This window comes from Salvelinus fontinalis, chromosome 37 (genome assembly GCF_029448725.1).
Source record: "Salvelinus fontinalis isolate EN_2023a chromosome 37, ASM2944872v1, whole genome shotgun sequence".
NCBI lineage: Eukaryota > Metazoa > Chordata > Actinopteri > Salmoniformes > Salmonidae > Salvelinus > Salvelinus fontinalis.
The window spans coordinates 32,290,837-32,313,374 of record NC_074701.1 but is presented as its reverse complement, the minus strand read 5'-3'; the positions used below and the strand labels follow the sequence as shown (position 1 = coordinate 32,313,374).

At 49.9% G+C, this 22,538-nt stretch overlaps 1 protein-coding gene across 2 annotated transcripts in view; it reads left to right on the top strand.

The window, feature by feature from the left end:
• The window catches only part of LOC129836536 (AN1-type zinc finger protein 4-like), a 53,864-nt gene that overhangs the window by 19,623 nt on the left and 11,703 nt on the right, over positions 1–22,538 (top strand). For both annotated transcript variants that reach the window (XM_055902851.1, XM_055902852.1), the window contains exons 5-8: positions 5,007–5,196; positions 5,589–5,736; positions 7,068–8,351; positions 8,668–8,719. In XM_055902851.1, the coding sequence (XP_055758826.1) occupies positions 5,007–5,196; positions 5,589–5,736; positions 7,068–8,351; positions 8,668–8,719 (1,674 nt within the window). The remainder of the gene's footprint in view (positions 1–5,006; positions 5,197–5,588; positions 5,737–7,067; positions 8,352–8,667; positions 8,720–22,538) is intronic.

Here is a 22,538-nt window from a genome sequence, read left to right as displayed (position 1 = left end):
GGCGGACGGACTGAGTGGCTGGCTGGCTGGCGGACGGACTGAGTGGCTGGCTGGCTGGCGGACGGACTGAGTGGCTGGCTGGCGGACGGACTGAGTGGCTGGCTGGCGGGCGGACGGACTGAGTGGCTGGCTGGCAGGCGGACGGACTGAGTGGCTGGCTGGCGGGCGGACGGACTGAGTGGCTGGCTGGCTGGCTGGCGGACGGACTGAGTGGCTGGCTGGCGGGCGGACGGACTGAGTGGCTGGCTGGCTGGCGGACGGACTGAGTGGCTGGCTGGCGGACGGACTGAGTGGCTGGCTGGCGGACGGACTGAGTGGCTGGCTGGCGGACGGACTGAGTGGCTGGCTGGCGGACGGACTGAGTGGCTGGCTGGCGGACGGACTGAGTGGCTGGCTGGCGGACGGACTGAGTGGCTGGCTGGCGGACGGACTGAGTGGCTGGCTGGCTGGCGGACGGACTGAGTGGCTGGCTGGCTGGCGGACGGACTGAGTGGCGGGCTGAGTGGCTGGCTGGCTGGCTGGCGGACTGAGTGGCTGGCTGGCTGGCTGGCGGACTGAGTGGCTGGCTGGCGGACTGAGTGGCTGGCTGGCTGGCTGGCGGACTGAGTGGCTGGCTGGCTGGCTGGCGCACTGAGTGGCTGGCTGGCTGGCTGGCGGACTGAGTGGCTGGCTGGCTGGCGGACGGACTGAGTGGCTGGCTGGCGGGCGGACGGACTGAGTGGCTGGCGGGCGGGCGGACGGACTGAGTGGCTGGCTGGCGGACGGACGGACTGAGTGGCTGGCTGGCGGGCGGACGGACTGAGTGGCTGGCTGGCGGGCGGACGGACTGAGTGGCTGGCTGGCTGGCGGACGGACTGAGTGGCTGGCTGGCTGGCGGACGGACTGAGTGGCTGGCTGGCTGGCGGACGGACTGAGTGGCTGGCTGGCGGGCGGACGGACTGAGTGGCTGGCTGGCTGGCGGACGGACTGAGTGGCTGGCTGGCTGGCGGACGGACTGAGTGGCTGGCTGGCTGGCGGACGGACTGAGTGGCTGGCTGGCTGGCGGACGGACTGAGTGGCTGGCTGGCTGGCGGACGGACTGAGTGGCTGGCTGGCTGGCGGACGGACTGAGTGGCTGGCTGGCTGGCGGACGGACTGAGTGGCTGGCTGGCTGGCGGACGGACTGAGTGGCTGGCTGGCTGGCGGACGGACTGAGTGGCTGGCTGGCTGGCGGGCGGACTGAGTGGCTGGCTGGCGGGCGGACTGAGTGGCTGGCTGGCTGGCGGGCGGACTGAGCGGCTGGCTGGCTGGCTGGCGGACTGAGCGGCTGGCTGGCGGACTGAGCGGCTGGCTGGCGGACTGAGCGGCTGGCTGGCGGACTGAGCGGCTGGCTGGCGGACTGAGTGGCTGGCTGGCGGACTGAGTGGCTGGCTGGCGGACTGAGTGGCTGGCTGGCGGACTGAGTGGCTGGCTGGCGGACTGAGTGGCTGGCTGGCGGACTGAGTGGCTGGCTGGCGGACTGAGTGGCTGGCTGGCTGGCTGGCGGACTGAGTGGCAGACTGAGTGGCTGGCGGACTGAATGGCCGGCTGGCTGGCTGAGGGGCTGGCCGGCCGGCCGACTGACCGAGTGGCTGACTGACTTACTGAGTGGCTTTCTAACTGACTGACTGACGGACTGAGTGGCTGGCTGGCGGACGGACGGACGGACTGAGTGGCTGGCTGGCGGGCGGACGGACTGAGTGGCTGGCTGGCTGGCGGACGGACTGAGTGGCTGGCTGGCTGGCTGGCGGACGGACTGAGTGGCTGGCTGGCTGGCGGACGGACTGAGTGGCTGGCTGGCTGGCGGACGGACTGAGTGGCTGGCTGGCTGGCGGACGGACTGAGTGGCTGGCTGGCTGGCGGACGGACTGAGTGGCTGGCTGGCTGGCGGACGGACTGAGTGGCTGGCTGGCTGGCGGGCGGACGGACTGAGTGGCTGGCTGGCTGGCGGACGGACGGACTGAGTGGCTGGCTGGCTGGCTGGCGGACGGACTGAGTGGCTGGCTGGCTGGCTGGCGGACGGACTGAGTGGCTGGCTGGCTGGCGGACTGACTGACTGACTGACTGACTGACTGACTGACTGACTGACTGACTGACTGACTGACTGACTGAGTGGCGGGCGGACGGACGGACGGACGGACGGAGTGGCTGGCGGACGGACGGACGGACGGACGGACTGAGTGGCTGGCTGGCTGGCGGACGGACTGAGTGGCTGGCTGGCTGGCTGGCGGACGGACTGAGTGGCTGGCTGGCTGGCGGACGGACGGACTGACTGAGTGGCTGGCTGGCTGGCGGGCGGACGGACTGACTGAGTGGCTGGCTGGCTGGCGGACGTACTGAGTGGCTGGCTGGCTGGCGGACGGACTGAGTGGCTGGCTGACGGACGGACGGACTGAGTGGCTGGCTGGCTGGCGGACGGACTGAGTGGCTGGCTGGCTGGCGGACGGACTGAGTGGCTGGCTGGCTGGCGGGCGGACTGAGTGGCTGGCTGGCTGGCGGGCGGACTGAGTGGCTGGCTGGCTGGCGGACTGAGTGGCTGGCTGGCTGGCGGGCGGACTGAGTGGCTGGCTGGCGGGCGGGCGGACGGACGGACTGAGTGGCTGGCTGGCTGGCGGGCGGACTGAGTGGCTGGCTGGCGGGCGGACTGAGTGGCTGGCTGGCGGGCGGACTGAGTGGCTGGCTGGCTGGCGGGCGGACTGAGTGGCTGGCTGGCTGGCGGGCGGACTGAGTGGCTGGCGGGCGGACTGAGTGGCGGGCTGGCTGGCGGGCGGACTGAGTGGCGGGCTGGCTGGCGGGCGGACTGAGTGGCGGGCTGGCTGGCGAGCGGACTGAGTGGCGGGCTGGCTGGCGGGCGGACTGAGTGGCGGGCTGGCTGGCTGGCGGGCGGACTGAGTGGCGGGCTGGCTGGCTGGCGGACGGACTGAGTGGCTGGCTGGCTGGCGGACGGACTGAGTGGCTGGCGGGCGGACTGAGTGGCTGGCTGGCTGGCGGGCGGACTGAGTGGCTGGCAGGCTGGCGGGCGGACTGAGTGGCTGGCTGGCTGGCGGGCGGACTGAGTGGCTGGCTGGCTGGCTGGCGGGCGGACTGAGTGGCTGGCTGGCTGGCTGGCTGGCGGGCGGACTGAGTGGCTGGCTGGCGGGCGGACTGAGTGGCTGGCTGGCTGGCGGGCGGACTGAGTGGCTGGCTGGCTGGCGGGCGGACTGAGTGGCTGGCTGGCTGGCGGGCGGACTGAGTGGCTGGCTGGCTGGCGGGCGGACTGAGTGGCTGGCTGGCTGGCGGGCGGACTGAGTGGCTGGCTGGCTGGCGGGCGGACTGAGTGGCGGGCTGGCTGGCGGGCGGACTGAGTGGCGGGCTGAGTGGCTGGCTGGCTGGCTGGCGGACTGAGTGGCTGGCTGGCTGGCTGGCGGACTGAGTGGCTGGCTGGCTGGCTGGCGGACTGAGTGGCTGGCTGGCTGGCGGGCGGACTGAGTGGCTGGCTGGCTGGCGGGCGGACTGAGTGGCTGGCTGGCTGGCGGGCGGACTGAGTGGCTGGCTGGCTGGCGGGCGGACTGAGTGGCTGGCTGGCTGGCGGGCGGACTGAGTGGCGGGCTGGCTGGCGGGCGGACTGAGTGGCGGGCTGAGTGGCTGGCTGGCTGGCTGGCGGACTGAGTGGCTGGCTGGCTGGCTGGCGGACTGAGTGGCTGGCTGGCTGGCTGGCGGACTGAGTGGCTGGCTGGCTGGCGGGCGGACTGAGTGGCTGGCTGGCTGGCGGGCGGACTGAGTGGCTGGCTGGCTGGCGGGCGGACTGAGTGGCGGGCTGGCTGGCGGGCGGACTGAGTGGCGGGCTGAGTGGCTGGCTGGCTGGCTGGCGGACTGAGTGGCTGGCTGGCTGGCTGGCGGACTGAGTGGCTGGCTGGCGGACTGAGTGGCTGGCTGGCTGGCTGGCGGACTGAGTGGCTGGCTGGCTGGCTGGCGCACTGAGTGGCTGGCTGGCTGGCTGGCGGACTGAGTGGCTGGCTGGCTGGCTGGCGGACTGAGTGGCTGGCTGGCTGGCTGGCTGGCGGACTGAGTGGCTGGCTGGCGGACTGAGTGGCTGGCTGGCTGGCTGGCGGACTGAGTGGCTGGCTGGCTGGCTGGCGGACTGAGTGGCTGGCTGGCTGGCTGGCGGACTGAGTGGCTGGCTGGCTGGCTGGCGGACTGAGTGGCTGGCTGGCTGGCTGGCGGACTGAGTGGCTGGCTGGCGGACTGAGTGGCTGGCTGGCTGGCTGGCGGACTGAGTGGCTGGCTGGCGGACTGAGTGGCTGGCTGGCTGGCTGGCGGACTGAGTGGCTGGCTGGCTGGCTGGCGGACTGAGTGGCTGGCTGGCTGGCTGAGTGGCTGGCTGGCTGGCGGACTGAGTGGCTGGCTGGCTGGCGGACTGAGTGGCTGCCTGACTGACTGACCGACTGACTGGCTGACTGAGTGGCTGGCCGACTGAATGGCCGGCTGGCTGGCTGACTGAGGGGCTGGCCGGCCGGCCGGCCGACTGACTGAGTGGCTGACCGACTGGCCGAGTGGCTGACTGACTTACTGAGTGTCTTTCTAACTGACTGACTGACTGACTGAGTCGCTGACTGAGTGGCTGGCTGACTGGCTTTCTAACTGACTGGGCTTGCTGGCTGACTGAGGGGCTGGCTGGCTGGCTGGCTGGCTGGCTGAGGGGCTGGCTGGCTGGCTGAGGGGCTGGCTGACTGAGGGGCTGGCTGGCTGGCTGATTGAGGGGCTGGCTGGCTGGCTGGCTGACTGAGGGGCTGGCTGGCTGGCTGGCTGGCTGGCTGGCTGGCTGGCTGGCTGGCTGGCTGGCTGGCTGAGTTGCTTAGTGGCTGGCTGCCTGGCTGACGTGTTCAATCAAATGTATTTATTAACCCCTTTTTACATCAGCCGATGTCACAAACTGTTGTACAGAAACCCAGCCTGAAACCCCTTACAGCAAGAAATGCAATGTAGAAGCATGTTTCTCTCTCCTTCAGTGCCTGCTGAGGACCCAATGAAGGATATGGTGGAGGTAATGGAGGGAGGCAGGGAGGAGGGCTGGGATAAGAGTCTGCCTAGCAGCAAGCAGGTCACTTTCCTGGTGTACCGAGAGGGAGAACAGCTCAGCTTCTTCCGGGTCGTCGACCGAGGGGATGGAACTCTGACCCCTGTCTCAGAATCACTCAGGTGAGTCACTCTGAGACCATATACAGATTTTAGATCCGTGTGTTTTATTAGGAAGAGTAGGTGGCAGGTCCAAAGGTTAAGCATAGGGAATTAAATTGTTTAGGTTTAGTGCCAGCATGTCAACAATACGTCATTAAAATGACAGTTCTACACAGAGACAGTCTAAAAATAGACCTGGTTTATATTCTTCCTCAAATATCTGGTCAATGTCAGGATGGGTGAATGTGTGACGACATTGTGGACCAAAGTAGTTTAGGACAGTTCAGAACAGGATATATTTCTCTCTGTTAGCTGTTGATCTCTTCCCCCGTGAAAGTCCTGTCCATGTGTGATCTTAGCATTTTCTGTCCAAGTCGTTAATGTGTGTGTCTTGGTGTCCGTGTGTGTTCCAGTGGAGGCTCAGTGTACAACATGTACACGGAGGAGGAGGAGGAGACGGGGGGCTTGGCTTTGGGACAGCTGTCCCTGGAGAACTCCATCACCATGAACAAGATGAAACTACTCAAAGCCAAGATGGAGGACATGAACATCAACAAGAAGGTAGATGGATATTACTTTCTAGTTCTTTCCTTAGGATGTCATTATTCTCTATCCATTAACCTCTCTGGGATATGTGGGACGCTAGGCCAACGTCCAGTGAAAAAGCAGAGCGCCAAATTCAAATAAATTACTATAGAATTAAATTACTATTAAACTTTCATGAAATCACACATGCAATACACCAAATTAAAGCTACATTTGTTGTGAATCCAGCCAACATGTCAGATTTCAAAAATGCTTTACGGGGAAAGCAAACGATGCTATTATCTGATGACATCACCCCAGTAAACAAACACAGACAATCCTATTTCAACCCTCCAGGCGTGACGCAAAACGCAGAAATAAAGATATAATTCATGCCTTACCTTTGACGAGCTTCTTCTGTTGGCACTCCAATATGTCCCATAAACATCACAAATGGTCCTTTTGTTCGATTAATTCCGTCGATATATATCCAAAATGTCAATTTATTTGGCGCGTTTGATCCAGAAAAACACTGGTTCCGACTTGCGCAATGTGACTACAAAATATCTCATAAGTTACCTGTAAGCTTTGTCCAAACATTTCAAACTACTTTTGTAATACAACTTTAGGTATTTTTTAACGTAAATAATAGATCAAATTTAAGACAGGATGATCTGTGTTCAATACCGGAGGGAAAACAAAGTGTAGCTAGCTTTCAGGTCACGCGCCTCTAACAAAGAGTACACTTCCCTCGAGCCTCATTCTGAACAGTGCTACTTCTTCATTCCTCAAAGGAAAAACCTCAACCAATTTCTAAAGACTGTTGACATCCAGTGGAAGCGATAGGAACTGCAAGAAGGTCCCTTAGAAATCTGGATTCCCAATGAATACTCATTAAAAAGAGTGACCTCAAAAAAAGAAAAATCTGAATGTTTTGTCCTTGGGGTTTCGCCTGCCAAATAAGTTCTGTTATACTCAGACATGATTCAAACAGTTTTAGAAACTTCCGAGTGCTTTTTATCCAAATCTACTAATAGTATGCACATCTTAGCTTCTGGGCCTGAGTAGCAGGCAGTTTACTTTGGACAAGTGTTTCATCTGGATGTGAAAATACTGCCACCTATCCCAGAGAAGTTAACACGGTTAGGATAGAAGAGTATGGACGTCTTTATTATCCAAATAATTTTATTGGGAAAGTGCTTAACGGCAACCTAAACCTTCAAAATGCAAGTCTAGGTGACGACTCTGTGATTTACGAATCAACTTGCATCTCAAATAATTACTAATTTTCTTATCAAAATGAGTAATTCTCTGCCTCCCCTTGCTCGAACTGATCCCCTCAAACACGCTGTATGACTTTCCCCCAGCCTAAGAAGTCTGCCAAGTTGAAACCTCTGTCACCCGTCGGTGCCCGGCCCTGCGGCAACTTTCTGGGGCTCCCCAGACACCACCGCCTCTTCCGTGTCCTGCCCCAGATCAACCAATCCCACCACTCCGCCTCCCACTTACCTCCAATCAGGGACCAGGGATCCGCAACTCCCTCTCCTCCCGTTGATACTACCTCCGCCACTCACCTGTCAATCAGCGGCCAGGCGCCGCCCTATTTCTCTTCCTCGTCCTGTTACATGCTTCAGGACGAGGAGTCATGGGAGACCAGCCTCAAGACGATCCGGCCCCCTCCTAAAGTGTCCCGGTTGGACATCGGCAGCACCAGGCTCATGAGGGACTCTGTGTACCCGCAGCTCCCCGCACTCCCCAGCAGGGGGCAGGCTGAGGGGACAGTGGAGCTGCCTGACTCCAGAGGAGAGGCACTGGGGCTGGAGTTGCTGGAGGAGGTTGCAAGCCTGCTGGAGCCCACACCGCCTGGAGCTCTGTACGGAAACCTGCTCACAGACCCTCTCATCCTAGACATCTCTACCCAGCCAGAGGAGGGTTTGTGCGGGTTGGATGGGCTAGGAGCCCTGGGGGTTAGAGCAGAGCACCAGCTCTCCTCCACCCCCTCTCTCCTCTCCCAAGCTGAGGGGATGAACTCTTTAAACAACTGGGCTATGGGTGGTTCTGATAGGTTAGCCTGCAAAGGTCAGAGGACACAGTTAATAGGCAACACCCTTGATCATTTACCCGACTCTCCTTCCCCCTCTTCATCTTCCCCCTCTAGTAGATGGAAACTACCACAACCCTTTGAATTCACAGGCTCAGTAACGCCAACCCTACAATCCGATCCACCCTCCTCCTCCCGCCCCACCACTCTCTTCTCCCCTGCTCCACCTCTCCCCTCCTCTCTTCCAAGTGGCTCTCATCTGCGAGGCATCAAGATGGACTCCCCAGGCAAGCGGCTGGAGATGATGAGTACAAGTGAGGCACGGGGCATCACCAAGCTGGCCAACCAGGCCTGTAAGAACCCTCTCGGGTCCCTCAGCAACACAGAGCTCCTGGCCTCCCTGTCATCTTCCTCCAGGACCCCAGTCAGCAGCAGCAGGGAAGGCCTGGGACAGAGCCTGGGATTCGGGTTGGAGCTGCCCGCTGTTGGGGCCTCCAGGCTGGGCATGCTAGGCTCTACGGCTCCCTCCCTACAAGCCAACATCCAGCTGCTCCAGGAGGACCTGATCCGACGGATGTCCCCACTACACAGAGCGACCGCCTCTTACATGGTGAGTCATGAGGACAGACTATTGATATACAACCCAGCTAGGCAGGAAAATGGCTACTATCCACAAATAAGGACTTGCTGAACTGCCTAAATAGAAATGAGCAAATCAATCAGCACAATGATAGTGTGTTGTATTGTGAGGTACAGTACTCTTGTTCACTATACAGTTTGTGCGTAGCCTGAAATCTAACCTGTTTGCTAACATTCCACTCCTACTGTGTCATTGCGTGGAAGTGGAATGATGGCTAAACAGACTGATACCCAGGTGGTGTTGATATCCTTGTATTGACCTGGTCTGAAACCTCTCATTGTTCCAGGCACCCAACAGCCTGGGATCAGCTGGAGGCTCCAGTTCAATAAGGAGACTAGGTGAGTGGGAAAACCCAGGGATCCAGGTCTGCTCAAAAGGAGTCCCAATTACTGCGCTAGAGAATAGCATGCCATTTCAAATGAGGCCCCAAAGTTGTTCATTATATACTAGGGTAGGCCTCTCCAACCCTGTTCCTAGAGAGCTACGGTGGTTGCTCCACTAAAAGTTATGTTATTATGCCGCGGTACTTAGAGGTCATTTGTGGTTTAGTACGGTACCCTGCGTCATCACTTCATTGCTCCAGACCAGCACAAGGAGGAGTTAGAGTAGGACCCATGCTTTTGGGTCCTACTGTGTATTTAACTGACAATGAATGGGTGACATAAACCTAAATATAAACTGATAATTGTGCATGACCTCAGTATTACTTTCTAAAACTGTTACACTGAGGTTTTTATTTTGTTAGGATTCTTTTTCTCTTACTGTAGTACTGTAGGCCACTCCTGACTGAGTGGCGGCCTCGACTGGAAGACCCATGAGATGACTGTAGGTTTTTGGTTTCTCTCCCTCCAAACAGAAATAATTATAAATAACAAACAGGCTGAATTTACAAAATAGTAACAATGTCTCACTCCACGTTCAAGGATGGCCTTTTTGTCGCTCATTTTACGTTATTTGAAAACGAAATCATCTCAAATATTATTTTTTAAACCAAGCGATTTATTATTAAATTAAAGCCCCTTGGATATTCTCACATATATATTATTAACCCTGTTATTAGCAGACAATATATATTGGTCATGGCTCCCGAGTGGCTCACAGTGGGATTGCCTTGCAGTTCTTCAGCTGTATCCACTGAAAGCGCACGAGGTTCAAGGCACGAGGGCAGGGGCCATGGGATGGGCCGCAGAGCCGCGCACAGAAGACGGACCTAGCCCATGGGGAAGGGAGGAAGGAAGGGGGCGGCGGTGGACCCCCACCCCGCCACACTCGGTAGCACAGAGCAACACTTTAAGGGGCATTGCACTAATAATGGTGCAGACTTGGGAAACGTTTCCGCTGTTCTTAGTGCCAGTCTGCACGTTCAAACTATAACAATGTAACTAGTAATGGTATCTTTATGCTTTCGTTAATAAAATAATGATAAAAATACTTTTCCAAAATGCAGACGTTCATTTAGTTATGGATCCATAATGAATTACTATGGGAAGAAATATCACTGAATTACAGAAATATTAGGTCGAAGCCTCATGAAGGTAAACAAATTGTTGCTTACTGGAAAATACTCTTTTAAACACACACGGTCACGTTGTACAGCGCCTTTATGGCTATTAGCAGGTAGCTGGACAATAGACTTGCCTAGAAGGAGGGTAGGTGGAGAATTCTATAGTCAAATGTATTTCTTTGTTAGGTTGGCTGTATCACAACCGGCCGTGATTGGTTGAAATTCAGTTTAATCCACCGTAAAAGACAAAACAAATAATACAACAAAAAAGTATTATTATTATTATGTATCACATCTGACCGTGATTGGGAGTCCCATAGGACGGTGCACAATTGGCCCAGTGTTTCTATCACTTTTTTTTTTTTTTTAAACAAAATAACCTCAAATATCGTTATATATTATCAAGTTGATGGCATAGTCATAGCGGCACCTACATAAAGCTGAGTGACTTACTCATTCATGGCTTTGGATCAAAATAAATAAGTACCAAAATTCTTTCTGATATTCTTTAATAAATAAATGTTTTGGGTATTGTGAACACTGCGTGTAACACATCCGGTGTCAGTATAAATAAAATGCATGGTCTGCTAACTTTCTTTAATTATGTTTAATTACCGCAAACAATGAATGGCAAATGCAATTTTCGTATATACGGGTTCGCTGTTTCACCGCGCAGGATGAACAGGGAACTGGCAAGAAGTACGTAAACAGCTGTTCTTATACCATGATGACGTCGTTTCAACGCGTCTGTTGGCCTATCACAGTAGAGGCTGGGCCTGGTTTAGACTCTGCCCCCCTTTGCTGGCCCCTTGGCGCGTTCCTTTGTCCACCTCTGGTTGCTGGGTAGATTAACTCCGTCTTGGGTCTGTCGATTCTACACTAAAACAGTTCCTAATATGGTATTGTCCAGTATTCTAACCTCTTGGTTGGTCTAGAGAGCTGCACCCTTCCCCTCTCCAGACTGTCCACAACTTTTATGGCCTGTGTTGGTCAGTCCTTACACCTACACACACTATACAGAGGGGGGTGTGCGTACATGTGTGTAACAAAACAATATTCCTCTTCAACCAATATGCTAACAGGCTATTATGCATAAACATAAATCCTAACAGTATTCTGACCTGGACACCATGTACACTATTATAATAGCCCATTATGGGCTATTAGCAGGACAATATACCTCTACCAACACCTCTCTGTATTTTGATACTTTGTGGATGGGGCCTTGCGTGCCCGCATTGAACGCGTGCCCGCACGACACAGGGATTCCTTTAGCTAAATAGCCCAGTACTATAGCCAGCCTACTCCCGACGTCACGTTGTACAGCATCATATTTTTTTCTTGGAATAGAAACACCATAATATTAATCAAATTAATTAAGCAACATTTCTTAAAATCAGTCTCATATACTATGTTCTTACAAAAAAAGGTTTTAAATTCTCTAGTACAGCCACTATTGAAGGTTATCATATGCTTCTCAAAGATGCCCTCTGGTGGTCAAACTAGCACTAACTAGCATTAATGGTACCAGTGGTTGGCACTTAATTAACGTGCCATAGAATTCTGCTGCACCACGCAAGCTGTGCTGCAGTACGCTGAAACTTTTAAAGGACAAACCACTGTACCGTTCTGTAGGTTTTCCCTCCAACCCTGTTCCTGGAGAGCTACCATTCTGTAGATTTAACCTCCATTCCTGTTCCTGGAGAGCTACCATTCTGTAGGTTTAACCTCCAATCCTGTTCCTGTAGAGCTACCATTCTGTAGGTTTAACCTCCAACCCTGTTCCTGGAGAGCTACCGTTCTGTAGGTTTAACCTCCAACCCTGTTCCAGGAGAGCTACCGTTCTGTAGGTTTAACCTCCAACCCTGTTCCTGGAGAGCTACCGTTCTGTAGGTTTAACCTCCAACCCTGTTCCTGGAGAGCTACCGTTCTGTAGGTTTAACCTCCAACCCTGTTCCTGGGGAGCTACAGTTCTGTAGGTTTAACCTCCAACCCTGTTCCTGTAGAGCTACCGTTCTGTAGGTTTAACCTCCAACCCTGTTCCTGTAGAGCTACCGTTCTGTAGGTTTAACCTCCAACCCTGTTCCTGTAGAGCTACCGTTCTGTAGGTTTAACCTCCAACCCTGTTCCTGTAGAGCTACCGTTCTGTAGGTTTAACCTCCAACCCTGTTCGTGGAGAACTACCGTTCTGTAGGTTTAACCTCCAACCCTGTTCCTGTAGATCTACCGTTATGTAGGTTTAACCTCCAACCCTGTTCGTGGAGAACTACCGTTCTGCAGGTTTAACCTCCAACCCTGTTCCTGTAGAACTACCGTTCTGTAGGTTTAACCTCCAACCCTGTTCGTGGAGAACTACCGTTCTGTAGGTTTAACCTCCAACCCTGTTCCTGTAGATCTACCGTTATGTAGGTTCTAGCTCCAACTCTAATCTAGTGCTCCTAATTCTAATAATTTGCATGTTGATAAGATGAATCAGGTTAGTTACAACTGGTGTTGGAGTGAAAATCTACAGCGGGGGCTAGCTCTCCAGAAACAGGGATGGAGATCCCTTAATAGAAATATATATTTGTCCTGTAATAAGACAGAATGAGACTTTATCAGATCATAATCTCATTGAATCCAAGAGGAAATGTGGTGGAAGATATCTGGAAAGGAAATTCCAAATGTCTTGAGAATCACCCAGTCGGGCGACACTATGTATACCCTCTTTATTGAGATGAAAAAGCTGCTGGTTGCTGGTTCGTTTTCAGCCCAAGTCTTTGTGAAAGAAACATGTGTATCCTAGTAGCCCAGCACAGGGTCTGTAGTATGCAGTATAATGCTGTCCTGCAGACTGTTGTCTTTGTGTCTCTGGCCTGGTGAGGCAGGGTGGGTGGCCACAATCAACACACTGCCACACACACACTGCCACACACACACTGCCACACACACACTGCCACACACACACTGCCACACACACACTGCCACACACACACTGCCACACACACACTGCCACACACACACTGCCACACACACACTGCCACACACACACACACACACACACACACACACACACACACACAGTGCCAGAGAGACAGAGAACAGCTCTCTGACCAACCCAGGGGTAGTCACAAACTGAGGGGGCATGCATACAGACAGATACATTGGCGCATGGACAGACACACCACACACATGTATAAGCATGTACACACAAAGCAGCTCACTGACCTAGGATTAGTGTCAGTGAGAACACACACATACAGCAAGTACATTTTCATGCAATTATATACATTTTGCCATGGGGTGTAGAGAAAGTGTTGCAATTTTAAAGCAAATTTGCTGCAATTCTACACATTTTGACATGGGGCGGAGAAAATATGTAGCAATTTTTTACTAATTTCATGCAATTCTACTAATTTTGCAATGGGGCGGAGAGAAATGTTTGCCGGTTTTAATATCTGAGTGAGACTGACTAACTTGGCAATCTAAACATTTTTAGTTGACATGGGCTAACTGGGGCAGCAGGTAGCCTAGTGGTTAGAGCATTTGGCCAGTAACTGAAAGGTTGCTGGATTGAATCCCCGATATGAAAAGGTCAAAAATCTGTCGTTCTGCCTCTGAACAAGGCAGTTAACCCACTGTTCTCCGGTAGGCTGTCATTGTAAATAAGAATTAGTTATTAACTGACTTGCCTAATTAAAGATAAACAAAAAAAATCTAAATAATTGACTATCAGAGACTGACTGCTGATGCAAAATCTAATTATGAAGTTGCACCTTGTGTACTAATTGGAAACAGTAAATTGAGACCCCGACTGAGTTGTTAAAATATATTATATAAAATATAGATCCGAGAGCCTTCAAAAGTTGGACGGCCTGCGGGCTGCCAGTTGCACGTCGTTGTGTTACATCCTGAATTCAAATTGGATTCAATATTATTTTACACTCCCCCATCTACACACAGTAACCCATAATGACAACGAAAAAACATGTTTTTAGAAATGTTTGCAAATTTAGTGAAAATGAAATACAGAAATATTGCATTTACAGTACATACGTTTTCAGACCCTTTGCTATGACCCTCCAAATTGCGTGCATGATCATGATCATCCATGAGATGTCTCTACAACTGGATTTGGAGTCCAACTGTGGCCAATTCCATTGTTTGGACATGATTTAGAAAGACACACCTGTCCTATATAAGGTTCCACTGTTGACAGTGCATGTCAGAGCAGAAACTATACCATGAAGTCCAAAGAACTGTCCATAGATCTCCGAGAGAGAATTGTGATGAGGCATATACTGTATCGGGGGAAGGGTTTAAAACAATTTCCAAGAGCACAGTGGTCTCCATCATTGGGAAATGGAAGAAATATGGAACTACCCAGACTAGAGCTGGCCGTCCGACCAAACTGACCAACCGGGCAAGAAGGATCTTGGTCAGGGAGGTGACCAAGAACCCTATGACCACTCTGACAGAACTACGGAGTTCCTTGGCTGAGTTTGAAGAACCTGCCAGAAAGACAGCCTATCACCAATCTGGACTTTATGGGAGAGTGGCCAGACGGAAGCCACTCCTGAGAAAAAGGCAGAAAACAGTACACCTGGAGTTTGCAAAAAGGCATGTGAAAGACTGTGAAAGATTCTGTGCCTTGATGAGACTAAAATGTAACTCTTTATCCTGAATGCAAAGCGCTATGTCTGGAGAAAGACAGGTGGTGAGTTGTGCCTGGTTAACGTCATCCCTACCGTAAACCATGGTGGTGGCAGCATCATGCTATGTGGATGCTTTTCAGGGGCAAGGACTGGGAGACAGGTAAGGATAGAGGGAACAATGAATGGAGGCAAATCCTTGATGAGAACCTGCTTCAGAGTGCAAATGACTTCAGACTGGGGTGACGATTTACGTTCCAACAGGACAACGACCCCAAGCATACAGCCAAAGCAACGCTGGAATGGCTTCAGAACAAGAATGTGAAAGTCCTTGAGTGGCCCAGCCAAAGCCCAGACTTGAACATTTGTGGAAAGATTTGACGATTGCTGTTCACCACCATTCCCCATTTAACTTGGTCATGGGTGCACCTCAGCCACGCTCAAGGTCCTAAACAATATCATAACCACCATCGATAAGAGACATTACTGTGCAGCCGTATTCATCGACCTGGCCAAGGCTTTCGAATCTGTCAATCACAACATTCTTATTGGCAGACTCAACAGCTTTGGTTTCTCAAATGATTGCCTCGCTTGGTTCAGCTACTTCTCAGAGTTCAGTATGTCAAATCGGAGGGCCTGTTGTTCACACCTCTGGCAGTCTCTATGGGGGTGCAACAAGGTTCAATTCTCGGGCCGACTCTCTTCTCTGTATACATCAATGATGTCGCTCTTGCTGCTGGTGATTCTTTGATCCACTTCTATGCAGACGACACCATTCTGTATACCTCTGGCCCTTCTTTGGACACTGTGTTAACTAACCTCCAGATGCGCTTCAATGCCATACAACTCTTCCGTGGCCTCCAACTGCTCTTAAATGCAAGTAAAACTAAATGCATGCTCTTCAACCGATCGCTGCCCGCACCTGCCCGCCCGTCCAGCATCACTACTCTGGACGGTTCTGACTAAGAATATGTGGACAACTACAAATACCTAGGTGTCTGGTTAGACTGTAAACTCTCCTTCCAGACTCACATTAAACATCTCCAATCCAAAATTAAATCTAGAATCGTCTTCCTATTTCGCAACAAAGCATCCTTCACTCATGCTGCCAAACATACCCTCGTAAAACTGACCATCCTACCGATCCTCGACTTCGGCGATGTCATTTACAAAATAGCCTCCAACACTCTACTCAACAAATTGGATGCAGTCTATCACAGTGCCATCTGTTTTGTTTCCAAAGCCCCATATACTACCCACCACTGCGAACCTGTATGCTCTCGTTGGCTGGCCCTCGCTTCATATTCGTTGCCAAACCCACTGGCTCCAGGTCATCTATAAGTCTCTTCTATAAGTCTCTGCTAGGTAAAGCCCCGCCTTATCTCAGCTCACTGATCACCATAGCAGCACCCACCCGTAGCACGAGCTCCAGCAGGTATATCTCACTGGTCACCCCCCAAAACCAATTCTTCCTTTGGCCGCCTCTCCTTCCAGTTCTCTGCTGCCAATGACTGCAACGAACTGCAAAAATCTCTGAAACTGGAGTCTCTTACCTTCCTCACTAGCTTTAAGCACCAGCTATCAGAGCAGATCACTGCACCTGTACATGGCTCATCTGTAAATAGTCCATCCAATCTACCTCATCATCATACTGTATTTATTTATTTATCTTGCTCCTTTGCACCCCAGTATCTCAACTTGCACATTCTACCATTCCAGTGTTTAATTGCTATATTGTAATTACTTTGCCATCATGGACTATTTATTGCCTTACCTCTCTTATCCTACCTCATTTGCACATGCTGTATATAGATTTTCCTACTGTATTATTGATTGTATGTTTGTTTATTCCATGTGTAACTCTGTTGTTGTATGTGTCGAACTGCTTTGCTTTATCTTGGCCAGGTCGCAGTTGCAAATGAGAACTTGTTCTCAAATAGCCTACCTGGTTAAATAAAGGTGAAATTAAAAAATTAACTCAACAGAGCTTGAGAAAATCTGCAAGGAAGAATGGGAGAAAATCCCCAAATCCAGATGTGCAAAGCTGATACAGACATACCTAAGAAGAATCAAAGCTGATACAGACATACCTAAGAAGAATCAAAGCTGATACAGACATACCTAAGAAGAATCAAAGCTGTAATTGCCGCCAAAGGTGCTTCTACAAAGTATTAACTCAGGGGTGTGTGAACTTATGTAAATTAGATAATTCTCATGTTCACACACACGTTTGTGCACACACAATGACCCTTACACACCATGCAATGAGCCAAGGACAGGCTTGCAGTACATCTTTGAGATTGGCTACATTGCAGTCGGCCTGCACAGATCACTAATCTGCAAATGACCTTGCATCCGAAATAACTACTCATTATGTAATCAAGATGAGCGATTCTATGTCTCACTTTGCTCAAACTGATTCTCTTCAAATAGCTCATCTTAGTGTGGCTAGCCTTTGAGAACGTACCAGTGTTTCCTCTTGAAAAATGTGTAGCAGTGGGGGGAAACGGTAATCTAGGTGCGGTTCAAAGAGGGGTCCCTCTCCCCTTGTTTTGGGGTGTACCCCAGAGCAATTTTGTGTAGAAATACGGAGAAGCTCAGTTTTGGTGAATTTTAAAAGGATGCTGACACCATCTAAAATATAATTTCCACCTCTAGAAATTATCCCCCAAAATTATTTTAAAGTGGCAATGTGTAACTTGTTGAGCAACCCGACCAAATTCACATAAAAAGTGAGTTATAGATCTATCATTCTACTTTTAAGCAAGTCTACGAAGCGGTAGATCTGTTCTATGTTGCTATTTCTATGCTTCCTATTTCTATGCTTCCTGGTAATTTTTTTTTGTTTTTGCATCTTTTACTTTCGGTTTTGACAAACCAGCTGAAACAATTATATGTTTGTTAATGATGGTACAATGATTCTCTACACTATACTAGCTTATTTTGTCACATAAACTATTATAGTTTTAGCAACCAGGTGATGGCGGAGCGATTTCTTCATAGTGCAACTTTAACATATTGGACCATGCATATAGCCAATGCATGGTCCATATTATTAGGTATGCTATTAGCAATAAGCATTATCACATGTAGCCCAACTGATGCAAATCAAATTTGATTGGCTGCATACACATATTTAAGCAGATGTTATTGTGGGTGTAGCGAAATGCTTGTAATGCTTGCAGCATGGTGGCTATAAATAAATAGTCTGAATCATGGGGTTGCCTATAGTATCTGTATTTAGTAAGCATGTCCCAAAAAACTTGCATTAAGACAGTGAATATAATGTACCTGTAGAGTAAGTTGAGGTGAAACCCCATGTTCAAGAATGGCCTTTTTCCCTTTTCTGATTACAACTGTTCACTTTCAGGTATTTGAAAACTAAATCATCTCCAATATACCGTAATTTCCGGACTATAAGCCGCTACTTTTTTCCCACGCTATGAACCTTGCGCTTTATACAATGACGCGGCTAATTTATGGATTTTTCCCGCTTTCACAAATTCATGCCGCCAAAAAACTGAGCACCGTCACATAATGTGAAGTAAATCGAGCGCGCTCAAACTTTCCATCATTCTGATTACGGTAGTCATTTTGTCACCCTCATCATGGCAAAGACACGGAGAAATGCATATGATGCAGCTTTCAATTTGAAGGCGATCATCTGGCTGTTTGAAAAGTAAATAGAGCTGCTGCACGGGAGCTTGGCCTTACGCTTCGAACACACCGGCTGCGTCATTGCATCACTGCTGCATAACATTTTGCGCAGCTAGGCAACTATACTGATGCAGGTACCTTTTGCAAATGGTCGCATGCGGTTGGACACATGGAAGAGAGAATAATTTTCGCAGTATCCTCAAAACCGTGTCTTTTTGACACAACTGCTGACAGCTACAGGGACATAAACACAAAAAAATGCTGCTTGGAGACAAGTGTCCACGATAGTAGGATTGCCAGGTCAGTTTAGTAGTGAGCTTGTGCTAGATGTGGCTAGTTAGCGTTAGCTAGCTAGCTAACCTAGCTTGCTAACCTAGCCAATGAGGTGGTCGTTGGTCTCATTGTTGAAAGAGCCTACTCTGCCTATCTTTACTATTTATTATTGCATTTCGCTCCAAAACTGCATTTTGGAGGGAAATTATATTATAGGCTCTCACAATTAATTTGAGGATGTCATCGAATAAATAATATACTTGGCAAATAAATTTATAAAAAATGTAAAGAAATTATGCAATCAAACTGTTTTTATGTAATCACACATTTTTACTGAATGTGTGTGCAAAAAAAAATCTACATTCATATTTTGCTACTTTCTGTCAAGTCCACTCATACAATTTGATGCATACGTTCGATTTATCGAACGTATGCACCACACAGAACGCACTGCAACTGCCTCTGCAACGCAATGCTGCAAGGCAAATCCAGCGTTCCATTGGAAATGAATGTACTTCTGGTGTATCGAAACGCAATGACGCAGTCGGTGTGTTCGAAGCGTTAATGAGTCGATGAAAAGACGTTGGAAACAGCAGCGTGAGAAACTGACTTAGTGCAAAAAGACAACAAAAGCTTTCAGAGGAAAGAAAAGCAGATGGCCCGAACTAGAAAATGAGGCTTGGATGACAAGTGGGGAGAAATCCTTCACTAAAATGGGCCGCATGCGAAGAGCGATTTATGGTCAAGTCTGCCAGTGGGTCCTGACAGCGTGGAGCTGCTGCGTATTGAAGTGGGCAGCATAAGCTCAGCGGGGAATTTGCCTCCGGATGAAAGTGAGGAGAGCACAATGAAAACGATCCAACATCGGATGAAGCAATTCTGAGGCTATTCAACTCCGACACCAAAGGAGATGACTTCAGTGGTTTCAGTGCACAGGAGGAAGATAGTGACCAAGGACTTTCTTGGTAGGCTACTGTTTACTGCTATTAAAAAAAAAAAAAATGTTACAAGCCTGTTTCGTCAAAGCATATTTATTTTTGTTACAAGACGTGTTTCGTTAAAGCCTATTTATTTTTGTTACAAGCCGTGTTTCGTTTAAAGGCTGTGTAAAGTTCATTTGTTTCAATGTACCGGTAGGCACCTGCGGCTTATAGACACGTGCGGCTTATTTATGTACAAAATACATTTTTTTTTTTAAATTCAGTGGGTGCGGCTTATTTTCAGGTGCGCTTAATAGTCCAGCAATTACGGTAGTTATTTTTTAACAAGCCATAGAAAGTTGTTTGCAATTTCAGTTTAATCCACCTGAAAATACAGAACAAATAATACAGCAAATATTGTGGTTGAACTCGAATATACTAATTTATGTTTAAAAAAGGTTTAATCTTTGTAAATTGTACAACATGCAGGTAACGCAGACAAATGGAAATGTATGCTCTAACCAAAATTACAACCAACTACTTGCAGCATTACCACAAAAATGGAAGAGGCAAGTGGAAGGGGGAAAAAGTAAGGAACTTGTATGTCGGCCCTATATTAAAGACCAAAAAAGGTTAAAGAAAATTGTGATAAATAAAAATACATGCCCGTTTCATGTAAGGACAAAAAATGGACAGCTGTGCCATTAATTAATTTTTGTATTGTCCATATGTAGCTTGTTTTTGGTCACAGGTCCAGGAATGGCTGAAGAATTGCAACATTTACCTGGAGCTAACGCCGCATATAGCAATACTGGGTGATTTGAAAAGCCATAGTCAATCAATAATATAATAATTATTTTAGCAAAAATGTATATAAACTATGAGAATAGAAAGGTTCAGTACTTTTGTGAAGCATCACAGCACAGTTAGAAAATATATGGAAAATAGAAATCCAAAATGGATGGTGTTGAAGAGATAGATGGGAGGGGTTGAATGGAGCTGAAGGAAGCACTAATAACAAGAACCAATGTAAATCATACAGGGTTTGTAAAATGTATATAGGTTCAGAAATGTTGTGAAATAGCAGTTACACATAGAAGTCAAACTGTATGGACATCAGAAATAGAGGAAGGACTAAAAACAGACAAAATATTACAACTGTAAAAAAAAATATTGTGTGTGTAGAATGTATAAGCTGGAAGTAGAAGCCTACATGTTATTGTACAGGCAGGATGTGTGCTAACCCGTGTAGCGTTTCACCTCGTTTTAAAATGTTATTTAGGAGGTGCATCCGCTTTAATATTGCGGATAGATTGTTGCTTCCATCAACGTAATTGTCTGCATCATTTCCCATCCCCCATATATTTTTGGGGTGAATATATAAACACACACACACTTATTTTTTGGAATATACCTTCCTATATTATTCCCCGCAAACCACCGCTCCCTCCATCAGAGTAAACTAATAAGACTTCACACAAACCACCGCTCCCTCCATCAGAGTAAACTAATAAAACTTCACACAAATCACCGCTCCCTCCATCAGAGTAAACTAATAAGACTTCACACAAACCACCGCTCCCTCCATCAGAGTAAACTAATAAAACTTCACACAAACCACTTCATTAAAAAAATCCCCCAATATTTTCCCTGGTTGCCGCTACTCTTGTGCAACAACAAATGTCATCTGTCTAACTATTTAAGTCACTCCCCAAAAATTATTTAGAGAGAGGGTGGCGTTCTTACCCCAAGTTACCCTATAATTGACCCGTGTTACATTGAACCCCACTCTCCCCCTGTGCGCTCATGGCGAATTGCAGAGCAGTATCGTGCAGACCGTGCCTCTGCTAAAAAGTCTGGATTTAAAATGGGGCAGTTCACATTCTGTTTTTAAGAGTTGACAAATAAAAAAGGAATGGAAAGCTGAGATCCACCTCTTTTTTTATTTATTTAACAAAGGCCATTAAAACTGCTGTTTCCACACCATTGCATTAAGAATTGTTGTGCATTGACTGCTTATCAGAATGCATGTTTCCCTCTCTATGGCACTCGCACCTTGAGAGAAATATTTATCTAGAATAGAAGGCACAACACCAAGCCGACTAGGTAAATAGATAAACCAGACAACTCCTTAATAGGATGGTTTTCTAGTCATTACTCGTTTTGTTTGCAGAGGAAAAGTAAATGTGGACTGTTCTAGCATCTTCAAAGTGCGCCTCAACAAATCTTTTTTCATGTTCCATTTTTTTGGGGGGAGCGTGGCACAGCGCCACAGCTAAATGACTGCAGCAGAAACATTGTAGTACATACTGTAATAGTATATCAGAGCAGATTAGTGAGGAGGACAACATCCAATCTCATGGCCCATTGCCTGCCTGGTTGGGAGATTCTCCTGTCTGCTGTGTCACACTAACCTCTGTTTATATCGGTCCTGTTACGCCTGGGCTTCACCCTTATATCTCGGTCTGTCTTTTTCTCTCTCTCGGTCTTGCTCTCTCTCTCTCGCTGGCGGTCTTGCTCTCTCTCTCTCTCGGTCTTGCTCTCTCTCTCTCTCGGTCTTGCTCTCTCTCTCTCTCGCTGGCGCTCTGTCTCGCGCTCTCTCTCTCTCTCTCGCTGGCGCTCTTTCGCTCTCTCTCTCTCGCTGGCGCTCTTTCGCGCTCTCTCTCTCGCTGGCGCTCTTTCGCGCTCTCTCTCTCTCGCTGGCGCTCTTTCTCGCTCTCTCTCTCGCTGGCGCTCTGTCTCGCTCTCTCTCTCGCTGGCGCTCTGTCTCGCTCTCTCTCTCGCTGGCGCTCTGTCTCGCTCTCTCTCGCTGGCGCTCTGTCTCGCTCTCTCTCTCTCGCTGGCGCTCTGTCTCGCTCTCTCTCTCTCTCTCTCGCTGGCGCTCTGTCTCGCTCTCTCTCTCGCTGGCGCTCTGTCTCGCTCTCTCTCTCGCTGGCGCTCTGTCTCGCTCTCTCTCTCGCTGGCGCTCTGTCTCGCTCTCTCTCTCTCGCTGGCGCTCTGTCTCGCTCTCTCTCTCGCTGGCGCTCTGTCTCGCTCTCTCTCTCTCTCTCGCTGGCGCTCTGTCTCGCTCTCTCTCTCTCTCTCGCTGGCGCTCTGTCTCGCTCTCTCTCTCTCTCTCTCTCTCGCAGCCTCTGTCCTCGCTCTCTCTCTCTCTCATCGCTGGCGCTCTGTC